Source organism: Pithys albifrons, chromosome 13 (genome assembly GCF_047495875.1).
Source record: "Pithys albifrons albifrons isolate INPA30051 chromosome 13, PitAlb_v1, whole genome shotgun sequence".
Taxonomy (NCBI): domain Eukaryota; kingdom Metazoa; phylum Chordata; class Aves; order Passeriformes; family Thamnophilidae; genus Pithys; species Pithys albifrons.
The window spans coordinates 3,409,184-3,421,893 of NC_092470.1; the positions used below are offsets into that span (position 1 = coordinate 3,409,184).

At 50.6% G+C, this 12,710-nt stretch overlaps 1 protein-coding gene across 1 annotated transcript; it reads left to right on the plus strand.

Annotated features, from left to right (window-relative positions):
- Positions 1-3,849: 3,849 nt before the first annotated feature.
- Positions 3,850-4,812, plus strand: FOXB1 (forkhead box B1). The gene has a single exon (XM_071568551.1). The coding sequence runs from the start codon at positions 3,850-3,852 to the stop codon at positions 4,810-4,812; it is 963 nt and encodes a 320-aa protein (XP_071424652.1).
- Positions 4,813-12,710: the final 7,898 nt, after the last annotated feature.

A 12,710-nucleotide genomic window follows, 5' to 3' on the forward strand; every position in this document is an offset into this window, starting at 1 on the left:
ATATTAACAAGGTTGTGAGCTATTCTCTCACACCGAGTGGATTTTTTCTATCCCTGGCAAACTTCTTGGCTTTCCCCCACAGCTCCTCTCCCACTCCTCCCCTCTGCAAAGCTACACACCTGCTTACAGCCACAAGGATTCAAAATCAATATTGTATTTGTCACTTTTCTCTCTCCTTTTCCTCTCTCAACAGACCTGCTTGCCACTGAGGCGAATTGTGGATTTATGGAGGAAAATTAGCATAAATTATTACCAAATCTGTAAACGTGTGTGGTCTTGCTTGTGGGAAAGGGGGCTATTGCAAACCTTCCATGCAGAAAGGTGGTCCATGATGGGCTCCATGCATGGACTGAATGGCTCTTGCACGAAATAGATTTCCATTGGGTTTGCACATTGATATAATTGACTTATGTGTATTTTATACAGTTTTCCCAACACTTCCTCTGAGCTCCTTATTTGAATTAGACTTCAGAAAAACGTCTATTTGTTTTGGTTTCCTACACAATGGATTTGGATACCCTTGCACCCTCTCCTCCTCCCTAATGTTGGCTTTCAATGTAAAAGGCAAATGCTACAAGTTACATTTAAATCCTATACTGCCCAAGTCTATCATCTAATGTGTGCTTAACACGAGGTGAAACTTCGGGTATCAATTACTGGGATGACTTCGCCTGCCCTACCCCTCCGCTCACACATTCCTTTACAATGGAAAAAAAAAAAAAGTCGGGTGCCTTACAGCCATACCTCGTTCGCACTCGGAGTAGCAAATGACAACGGAAGTCGACTTTTCTTTAACTTTATAGCTTGTGGATTCCCTTTTGCACCAGCGGTTGTTTTGTTTTCCTTTCTTTCTTCGAAAATAAAAGATACCAGCAAAAAGAGGAAGAGAAGAATTTGTCAGTTTGTGAATTTTATTCACTCCCATGCTGTTTCTGAGCCGTCTTTTTGATAGTCATCCCAGGAGTGAACTTGGGCTGAGAAACAAACCCGAACTGAGGGGTGTTAGGAGTTGGGAATGGGGGGCTGGGGTGTGTGGAGGGGAGAGAAGTGTCCCTTACTCCCACATATTTGGGGGCTCTCAAAACCAGAAGCCTTCTGCGTGGTGTCCTAGGGGACACAGGGAGGAATCTGCCCTCATATCAGAGTATTGCCTTTCCCACCCTCTAACAAACGTTCATTGTCTCATCACCTCATCCCTCTCGCCCCCAAAAAATGTTTGGAGGCTGTATTCCTGCCCTGCCCGGCTGGATGAAGCACCTCGGAGCCGGTTAACTGGGCAAGGCATCGCCCTGGCTCTGAACTGCCCAGGCACTGCCGGGCCCTTCTCTGCAAGGGGCACAAGGTGACATGCGGCAGATCTCGCCCCAAAAGGGCTCGTTAGCTCTGCAGCGTTGGGCCAGTCGGCATCTCGGATTCCTAGAAACACAATTATTTGCTCATTATTCTCTAAACGACATCCTGCCCCGGGAGAGAGGGATTAGGTGGGATCGAGGGCAGCCGGGCTGGGGCGAGGGGAGCGCAGTGTAACACACACGAGGCCGGCGCTAGTGGCGGTGTGAAATGCCTTTCCAGGCTGCTGCCAGGTTTGAGGGAGCCCCGCTCGGTTGGTTCCGTCTCTCCGAGAAGGCTCCCAGGCGCCCACAGAGCCCGTCTCGCAGCAGCCGCCCTGCAGAGCCGCCGTTTCGCTCCCTCCCCCAGCCCGGCTATTTTTGCTGAATTAAGAAGGTGACATTATTCTTCTTTTCAAGTACTTCTGTTAATATTGAAAAACGTGCGCTTGCATTTCAAGAGCGCGCGCTCAGCCTCAGCAGCCATTTCAATATTAATGAAATTGTTTAATCTCCTAAATTCATCGTGTTTAAGTTACGTTTTGGTGAGTTATTGACCGGCTTCAAAAATATTGTTAGCGGAGTAGATGTGTATTCACCACAAAGGCTCTTCCTCCCAGGGCTTGCGGCTCCCGAGACAATGTTTAATTCTGGCTCTAGGGTGACAGGATGCACCGCAGCCTCGGGAATACACATCATACAACTTCCCTCCTGTGCCAGGGCAAGCCTGGGACCTTCCGGGCCCGATCCTGCCCCCAGGACACGCGGCTGGCAATGAGCTGCTGCGGTTCCAGGGTCGGGCCTTGGTTCCCGGGGAGGAGGGAGGACGGTGGAGCACAGAGAGCCGCAGCCCGGGTGCTCCACATCCTGCCTGCTCCTCCACACACAAGTGCGCACCGAACAGCTCACAGGCTGACGAACAGCCCGAGACACATCATGCAAATCGCGCAGAAGGCGTCAAATTGAGGATATTTAGCACAATGGCCGGTGACACGGAGGGTTAGCCCAGACCAGCCCTGCGGGACCCCCCAGTCTCGAGGCCGTCCGGCTCCAGGAGCAGAAGAGCGGCGTGGAGGGAGCTCGTTCCCGAGCATGCAGGGCTGTGCCAGGGGCAGGAGCCCTCTCGCTGTGCCGGATTGAGGGCGACTCCCACGACTCTACACCAACAGGTCGGCGGAACCAGAGCTCCGGTCCTGCATGGGCTGGGGGGGCAAGGTGGGAGGGTGACGGGGACAGTAACCTCCCGGGGCGGCTACCGAGGAGCCCCGATCTTATCGCTCCTCGAAAGAACCTTCACTCGGGGAGAGCGGTTTGGCAAAGAGAAAGTCTTTCGTTACAGGGAAAAAGGCTCTCCTTAAGTTAGCCAACAATACAAATCAGATAACAATGCAGAACAAACAGAATACCACAGCCAAGCAATTTCCATGTCAAACATCCCACTGCTCAGTACCTCCATTTGTAAGTGTGAATTGCAGACTAAGCTTCCTGCAAAGTCCACAGAGAGGTTAGTGCATACCTTCCCCCCCACCCCCAGCCACCGGGTACCATCGCACTGCAATTCCGCTGGCGGAGCCTTTTCACCCCTCGCCTTGTCTTCAAATGGAAATGATTCCCATTGGCCCAAGGTGTCCATGTAAATAGGTGTAAATGAAACCAGATTATGCCTTTCTCTCCAGCCCCCTCCTCCCCGCTCCCCTCCCCCTGCTCCCAAGGCGATTGTCATATGATAGCAAAGAAGTGGCACATTAATGAAGCGCCTCTACAGGGGTCTTTTCTGCTCATGTCACCACATAAAACTATCAGATGGTTAGGGGAAGGACATGGAGGCAACTACTTAGCTCATCGCGGCTGCAGAGAAGCAAACAAGCCTCTGCTACAGTCCAGCTGCCGGTGGTGTAAAAGACGCTGAATCAGCCCGCGGAGGCGAAGGGAGGGGTGTACAAGAGGATTCCCAAAACCAAGCCAGCTCGCTGCCTCCTCAGGACTAAACCGGAGCAGAGTGGCCGCGAAAGGAGCGACAAACACGCCGGACGAGCGGGGTGGGAAAGAGTCCGGACTCCCAGCTGCGTCCCGGATGCGGACTGTCAACTTCCAGCAACTTTAAGGTGGGCATAAGCAGGGGCTAGCATGGAATGGGAGACGAGGGGAGGGGATGGGATGGGGTCCTCTTCTCCTCCTCGCCGAGACCAGAAGACAGAGCTATCACTAGAATAACTTTACGGCCGTGGACTGCTGCGGGAAGGCCAGGCTAAGGGAGGCCGGAGCTGGGAGAGGCACATCAGTGTTCCCCCGCCGGCGGGCACAGACCTCCGGGCTGTTTCCTCCTGTCCCCATCCATCCACCCCCCGCCCCCACCCCGAGGGCTGAGGTCCACCGTGCCCCTTCTCTATGTCCTTCTTTCTCCGTCCCGGCCCCGACTGGGTGTCCGTGCAAATCGTCTCAGACTCACCCCTCTCCCACCCCCTCGCCCCCCCACCTTGTCGCTGCCCTTCTGCAGATCTCCGCGGGTAGCCTTGCGAAGATGCCTCGCCCGGGCAGAAACACTTACAGCGATCAGAAGCCTCCCTACTCCTACATCTCGCTGACCGCCATGGCGATCCAGAGCTCCCCGGAGAAGATGCTACCCCTGAGCGAGATCTACAAGTTCATCATGGACCGCTTCCCCTACTACCGGGAGAACACGCAGCGCTGGCAGAACTCCCTCCGCCACAACCTCTCCTTCAACGACTGCTTCATCAAGATCCCTCGGCGCCCCGATCAGCCGGGCAAGGGCAGCTTCTGGGCGCTGCATCCCAGCTGCGGGGACATGTTCGAGAACGGCAGCTTCCTGCGCCGCCGCAAGCGCTTCAAGGTGGTCAAGTCGGACCACCTGGCCCCCAGCAAGCCGGCGGACGCGGCGCAGTACCTGCAGCAGCAGGCGAAGCTGCGGCTCAGCGCCCTCGCCGCCACCGGCACCCACCTGCCCCAGATGTCCACGTACAACCTCGGCGTGTCCCAGCCTTCCAGCTTCAAGCACCCCTTCGCCATCGAGAACATCATCGCCAGAGAGTACAAGATGCCCGGGGGCCTCGCCTTTTCCACCATGCAGCCCATGCCGGCCGCCTACCCCCTCCCCAACCAGTTGACTACGGTGGGCAGCTCCATTGGCACGGGCTGGCCCCACATGTACAGCTCCGGCATGATCGACACCGCCACCCCCATCTCCATGGCCAGCAGCGAGTACGGCGCCTACGGCGTGCCCATCAAGCCGCTGTGCCACGGGGGCCAGACTTTGCCGGCCATCCCCGTCCCCATTAAGCCGACCCCCGCCGCGGTGCCGGCCCTGCCCGCCCTGCCCGCGCCCATCCCCACCATCCTCTCGAACTCGCCGCCCTCCCTCAGCCCCACGTCCTCGCAGACGGCCACCAGCCAAAGCAGCCCGGCCACCCCCAGCGAGACTCTGACCAGCCCGGCGCCCGCGCTGCACTCCGTGGCGGTGCACTGACCCGGGCCGCCCGCACGGACCCTGCCTTCCCCTGTCTCCCAAAGTTTCCTCGGAGCTCTCCTCCCTCCCCTTCTCTCCCTCCTTCCGCTTCTTTCCTGTCTCCTCTTTTCCTCGAAAGCAGAGACAACTCCCCGCGGGAAGCTGAGCTTTGCCGTTGGCGTGAGCTGCCTTTGCGCTTCGCCCCTGCAGCCGAGCCGTCCCTCGAGGCTCGGCTTCTCCCCTCCTTCTGAACTTTGCTTTCCGTTCTTCCGAGGCGAAAGGACGCGGCCCGGCCCCTCCCGCCCGGTAGGAACTGCCACTTGCATCGCTAGTTTTCCAAAAGTACTTCAGGCATCTTCGATGTGCCAGCGGCCAGGCGAGCCTGGCCCGGCGCCGCCGCTTCCCTCCCTTTGTACGGGCCAGAGCGGGGGTTGATACGGGACCCGTCTTTGCTACCACAAACAGGGATGGATGGATGGATGGATGGATGGATGGATGGATGGATGGATGGATGGATGGATGGATGCCGCCTCACTGCGCGGGAGCGCCGACCTTTCCAGCCTCCAAGCAGCAAACGCTTGGATCTTGGAAACGCCGGGAAGTGCTCGTGTCCTTTGTGCGGGTGCGTGTCCCGTTGTCACAAAGGGCAGCGTTTCTGCGGGGCGAGGCTGCGGGAATGCCCGCGCAGGAGCCCCGGGCAGGGCGGTGCGGGGCCCGCAGGTGCGGGGGGGGGCGCGGGAACAGGAACCACGCGGAACCGCACCGGGCCACTCAGTCCACACCTATAATGTTTACAAAGCGCCTGTTTTAATGTAAATACTGAACTTGCATCTGTACTGTACATCAGATGAGGTCCCTTTTGCAGTACCTGTTGTAACGTGGATGTTTACTGTAGTTTTCAGGTGAAAGCGAAGGAGAAGTTGACTTGGCTGTTAACTTCTGATTAACCCGAAGGTTTGGGAAGCTGAGGTTTTCTTTGTTGTTGTTGGGGGTTTTTTTGGTTGTTGTTATTTTTAAAATTTTGTAGCTATTTATTTCATAGCTTAAAAACAAACAACAACAATAATAATAAAAATAAACCTGTTACCAAGCACACGACCCGACATAGCTTAAAGAAAGGCTGCTGAAGTCACTGATAAAATGTGGAAAAGTAATACAATAGCAGGTACAAACTGTGGAGGTCATCCTGATTTCTGCTGGAGCTTTGCAGACTGGAGAGAGGGGGCTAGGGAAATTGTAAATGTTTGTGCATATGAATGATTATAAAATGTGTAAAATGCACTTTTGTTTGATATACTCCTTTCTAGTTTTAGGTAGTTTGCTGGAAACTGAACTGTTGTTCTGTTGTGAACTGCTTAAGTTAAGGGAAAAAAACCACAAACAACCCCTCCAAATGTCATTAGTGTCTATTGAAACTGTAAAGACATTTCTTTTTAACTTTTTTTTTTCCTGTACAGAATAAGCATGGCATTTTAAATATTCGTGTTCTTGTTCCCAGCATGTGTGTTTTAAGACAAAGGTTAAAAAGTGTCTACGTTAAATTATGAACCTAGTCGTCCAAATAATATTTTCTCATTAAAATATGTAAATGCAGATTTAGTTTCTTATTTGTCTTTTTAAGGAGTTTACGTGGGAAAAGTAAAAGCATTAGTTCGTGACAAAGGAATGACGTTATTCCAATATTTAGATAATCTAAACAGCCTTTTCACGCAAGGTTACTATAAATATAGTTGTTAACATACCACAACGTCTTAGTAAAGTTGTCGTTATCTCCGGTTTAGCGAAGGGATAATGCACCGAGTTCTGCGGGGTTTGTATCTATAGATCTAAACATCTGTGCACACACACACCCACCTGCATTTGTGCCCTCTTCACTTACACCGAATATAAACACGCATTACAGCTACGGCTCTGGATGTGAGTTATCACCTATCTCAGTTACATTTTATCTAAAAGGTGTAAACCCCAGTAAGCTCCTGCAATACAGAGCAGACATAAAAATCTTTCAAGAATTAGTTATTTTTTAAGACTGAGAATACAGAATTTTTTGTCTGAAGTGATTTTTCTCAAAATCTTTTTCGAGTAAAAGCGAGCTATTACAGCTCTTTACCTGTCATTTAAACCTCCTCAGGCACTACAGTTAGTCCAACCACTGCCATAATTTTCCCATCTCTATGGATCAACGCCTTCCCATAGGTAGGCTGCAAACTGTAACACTTAAAATTGTACCCGCTTTTCTGTAGTTCAATACGCAGTCCCTTTTAAAAAGTAAGGGCAAAGTGGTTACAATGAAAACTGGATTCCGGCCACTTTCTAGTGGGGTTCTCCCAATCTGTCAGGGATTTTACAAGGATTCTGCAACTGTTGAAAGTGACAGGAGCAATCTCGTGTCCAGTAACTGAATGTCTCGGAGATCAGGCAGTCTGCGAGCGTGGTTGCACAGACCGAAGTGCTTACCAAGAAAATTACATTGTATTCTAATGAACCCACAGGATTCACCAATTCTGCGGCGATGACATTACAGAGGTTTTGTCTCTGACAAAATCTCTCTCTGAATTTTCTGGACCATAAACACAGTAAGTGACATCCCCATTTCCCTTAGTACGTACCACAAGGCCCTTGCAAAAGTTTTAAGATTAATGTAGAGGGCAATTAATCCAGTTGCGACCATTTTTTAAAATAGAGAACGGATCCCACACAGAGAAAAAAAGGTGGAAAATACATGAATCATTGAGCTGATTAAAATGCATGAAGCTGCTAAAGCTTGTCAGATGGGGGACAACTGAACTCATTCATCAAGTCCAACCCACGATTATATCAACACGATCAGCTAAAGAAAGCATTCAAAACTTATCACCAGATCAATGGACACATAACTCGACAAACTTTTCCTAAGCAAGGGATGACCTACATTTTTAGACGAAGAGAACGTTTTCCCCCTCTCCTTTATTTTTTTTTCTTTTAAGATCTAGCAGTCAGAATAAATCCTCAAAGATGAAATCCGAGATCAGCTAAGCTAAGAAGATGAAGCTACACTTAAAAAAAAAAAAAGAACTATATAGTAACGTCGGAGATAACGATTTGAAAAGATTATGCCCCAAAGCAAAATATTTTCGAAAGGTGCTATGGCTTTCTCGATGCATAATGCCATAATATGACTCGCCACCGTACTTTTAAAGTGCCCTTTTGCTCTGTATCTCTGCGGTTGCCCGAGAGTGGCCAAGCCCGAGGAGCCCCCGCGCCCTCCCCGCGCCCCTCCGCGCATCTCCGCCCGCGCCCCGAAGCTGCCGATGCCGCTTGCAAACAAATACGCAGCTCAGCGCGTCGCTTGAATTTACTGCTTTGACTTGTTAAATCTCTCTAATGGCTCAAGTCCAATGTCAATAAACACAGATCTGAAATAGAACAGCGAGAGACAACAGCGCGCAGGGAAGGGGCGAGGGGGGGCGAGGGAATCAGCCACGGCCGAGCCCTGCGCCGTGTTCAGGCATTTCATGGGAGGTCGGGGGAAGACTTATTTTTTTAAATTTTATTTTATTTGCCTGAGAGACATTGTAAGCTAGGCGTACTTGATGGAAAGAGACCGTTCATTCTAGGCAAAAGCTCTTTTCTTCCGGAGGATGGGTTTGAGTCCGGCTGTGCTTAAGGTAAGCCCGAGAACCCAGCCGGGCTTGGCGGCTCTGGGGTTTGCTTCATGTCAGCCCATGGTATGTGAATCCTTTCTCGGCGGCGTATTTCTTTCTTTTTGTTTTGTTTTGTTTCCTTTCCCCTCGACATGTGACAAGACACCACCCCACAGGACTGAATCCTCTATTGAAGACAGCCAGCTCTTTCTCACTCAGAATATTTATTTTCTCTCGGACCGCGCCTTGCAGGGAAGGGCGGTCTGTGCCAGGTAGGGAGAAAAGAACTCCCCGGCGACCCCTGAGAGGGAGTTTTATGAGCCAGCCTTTTTTCAAAAGTAGTCCTTGGGAAAGGGAGAAAAAACTTAGCAGCTTCATCAACTTCAGTGCCGAATTATCTCGGAATCTTAATATAAATGTCACTTTGTGGGTTGATTGTTTTTTTGTTTTGTTTTTATTAACCAAAAGAAACCGAGTCTGTGAAGCCTTGGAGGGGCTGTATTTGTTTCTTTTAAACTAACAACAAATTATCTAATTAATATGTTTCAATTACAGCATGAAAAAGAGAGGCTTTGGACCGCCTGCAGTGGGTTTACAATAGCCCCAGTGCCCACTATAAGAATTTACAATAACTTCACATCTGTTTCTTTATTTCCCACTTTTCGAGTCTAAAACTCCTCTTGAAATCACTTCAAACCGTGGCCCAAGTTATGAAATATGGTCTCTCTACCAGGAAAAAAAACAAGGTAGAAAGAAAAAAAGGACAAAACTTTGCAGATCGAGGCTTCATTTGCAAGCTAGAAAGTGAAAGCCCCATTGAAGAGCATTAAACAAATATATTAGAATTCTGTCACTTTATGCAATTGAGTAGATCAAATAAAGGGTCCCAGGCCACTTCATTCACTCTCATTCACTTGAATAGAAAATGCAAAGAATAGCAAACCTAGACTGGGCCACCGATGTAGATTTAGCCCTTTTTTTCTGAGAGACAAAAAGGCTGAATTTTCACAAACACATTGCTGACTCGGGGACTAGGAAACCAGCACTGAAACCCCTTTGGAATTTAAATTCATTTTATCTTCCTCTCTCTTTCTGGGTCCCTTTGCGCTACAGGGCGAGCTGCACTGGCACCCTCGCTTGCTAAAAAATACAATACAACACAACAACCAAAAAAAAAAAAAAAGGTTACAGATTTATCCCGACCCACAGTACAGTTTGGAAGGTGACGTTTTTATCTGCAAAAAGAAAAGAGGACCCACCCGCCCTTTGCCCAGGCTGCCCCGCGGACCGCAGCCCCTTCCCCAGCGCCGGGCAGAGCCGTCCCGCGGCTCGGGGCGCTGCGCACACGCGGAGGGGCAGCGCGGCCGGGGCGGGCAGGGGGGCAGCGGGCACACCCTTCGGGTCACCCCGTGCTGGGCTCGCCCGGGTTACACCCGCTCCACACCACACAGGGCACGGCAGCACAGGGCAGAGCAAGGATGGCACAGGGCATGGTATGATATGGATGGCACAGGGCATGGTATGATATGGGTGGCACAGGGCATGGCACAGGGCATGGTATGGATGGTACGCTACGGATGGCATGGTATGGATGGCATAGGGCATGGTATAGATGGCACAGGGCATAGTATGGATGGCACAGGGCATGCCAGAGGGCATGGCGTGTTATGGGTGGCACAGGGCATGGCACAGGCCATGGCATGGTATGGATGGCACAGGGCATGGCACGGGGCATGGCATGGTAGAAGGCATGACACCTGCACAGGGCATGGCACAAGACATGGCATGGTATGGATGGCACAGGGCAGGGCATGGTAGAAGTCATGGCACTGGCACAGGGCATGGCACAAGGCATGGTATGGTATGGTATGGTATGGTATGGTATGGTATGGTATGGTATGGTATGGTATGGATGGCACAGGGCATGGTATGGCACAGTGCCAGTGCCTGAGCAGGGAGTGAGCAATGCACAGCAGAGACACAGCCAGTGTTCCCGAAAGAAACTCTGCCCAGTGTGAACCGGGTGCCCTGCCCTTCCCTGGGCAGTTTCTCAGGTGAAGGTGCCTGATGTGCCACCAGTGCTGCGCTGGGCCCGCAGCACCATGGCAGCTGGATCTGGGCACAGCTACTTGGCACCAGCGAGGGCATGGCCTGCTGCTCCCTCAATGTCCCCAGCCTGGCCATTGCCAGGACACACCAACATGCTTGAGAGGTCAACTCACACCACAACTACAAGATAAAGGCTCCTGGTTTTGTGCTATTTTGTAGGGCCCTGGTATGAATTAAGTAGCAAGTTGAGTATTTTGCATTAATTAGAGCAGCTCCTCAGAGACATTACAGCCAAGACTAATGTTGCAGCACAGGAAAGCCCTCGACATTCCCACTCCCCTCGAGCAGCACAGGCAGCACAGACCCCCTGCATGTCCTGGGCTGGCCTGTAAACACTGACCTGGGGCCGTTCTCCCCAGTGATGACATCGAGGCACTTTGGGAGCTGCACCTTCCACCCCTCCTGCTTGCTTTAGTGGCCACTGGCTACCTAATAAATAAGCAAGGATGGGACTGAGCCCAAAACCTGGCCCTGGCTCTACTCCTTGGCATACCCTCCAGTCCTGGCCTCAGCAGCATAAGGTGCATTCTCAGACTTCAAAAACCTCTACTACAAATTCCTGACGGAGGATTTGTGAGTTCTTGGTCTGAGGGCTGTTCTCCTGAGCAGGCCCACGCATTAGTTCCATGTTTTAACAGTCCAAGCCACTAATTGTGGGACATTTCTATTCCTACTATCAGCAGTGTGACTGCACTGACAATTAAACATTAAACAAATACAAACTCAAAGGAAATAAGCAAAAAGTTACCAAAGCCTGTCTTCTGGAATACCTGAACATGAAAATACACCAAGTCATCCAGCTCTGGCCAAGAGCAGATGCTTTAAAGGTCAGGTTAGAGAGGGAACTCTGCTTCAGGATATCAAGGTGGGCAAAGAATCCATTTCAGATGAGGGGAGACAATTCTCCTTTGCTGGCCACAGGTGGCAGCCCTTTCCTCTAACAATTGCAAGCCCGCCTCTTGCACACCCCAAATGTGCAATTTTCTACCACCTAGAGCAATATCACCATCTGATTCTCTCCCACCTCTTCCTGTATTTCTCTCCTGCATAGTCTTTTTGGGTCTGACTGCCAAGTTCTGTTTTTAACTCCTCAGTTTCATGACGTGCCTTCCTGGGATCAGAGTGTTGAGAAGCTGAAAGGTGCAGGCAGCAGCCCAGGGTCTTTGAGCTCTTTTAGCCTTTTCCCTTGGAGATATCCCTACCCAAAGCCAACAGTTCCCCCAGACCTTTCACACTGCACTGCTGGACCCATGGAAACAAGGCTTGCATCATCCCTGCCTTGCCTCCCCTTGGCTGTTCAAGGGTTGGGCTCTCCAGACCAGACATGAGACCTCTCACACTCAGAAGGATGGGAACAAGCCTGCACAGACCTGCTGAAGGAGACCACAAGCAGTCTGTGTTTCTCCTCAATTTGTGCTGAATGCACTTGAGCCCTTGTTGATTATAATTTCATAATTAACCCTGATAATTTCCAGGTTAAGGAAGTTCTGTGGAGAACAGGGAAGAGGATGAAGGGAGGGCTGATGCCTACATGTATTTTGGCTTTGAGTTGCTGTTTTCTTGGTGTCCATGAGAGCTCTAACAGTGTTAGAGAGGAACTCTAACAGATGTGAAAGACACAGTTATGGTTTCTGCACCTGCAGAAAGTTGGTAATAGTCATATTTATGTCTATATTGAGCTACAACTTCCTCACCTTTGCTAGACCTGGGGAGGTCAGGTACATTCAGGGGCTCTGAGGAACAGACATACTCCCAAATAGACACAGGCACAAGCTGGACCACACTGAGCTGCTTTCCCCACCAGCCAAAGGGTGTATTTTTAATGTGAGTTACATCCTGCCATTCCTGATTAGCAGGACTGGCACCAGCATTTTCTCCTGGAAAATGGCATGTACTGGGTGTGCCAGAGGAACTCCTACAACAGAAACTGTGGGTTTCAGGGTAAAGCTTTAATTGCATTAAAATCCACAGAAAATTCCCAGTGAAGTTAATAGAGCAAGAGTTTCACCATCGAGGGTTTTCAGAACACTCAGATGATTTTATAATTAGGTAAGTAATTTATCTTTCCCTCAGCTTGGGGTCACAATCAGTCAGTGGTCATATGCAGCATGTACATTGGTGCCTAATGCTGCCTGGTCATGGGCAACTCTGAAAACTTTGGGAAATGTTTGCATTCTTTTTCATTTT

Excerpts from the sequence above, each read along its gene's own strand:
- FOXB1 (XM_071568551.1), top strand. The coding sequence starts at position 3,850 with ATGCCTCGCCCGGGCAGAAACACTTACAGCGATCAGAAGCCTCCCTAC.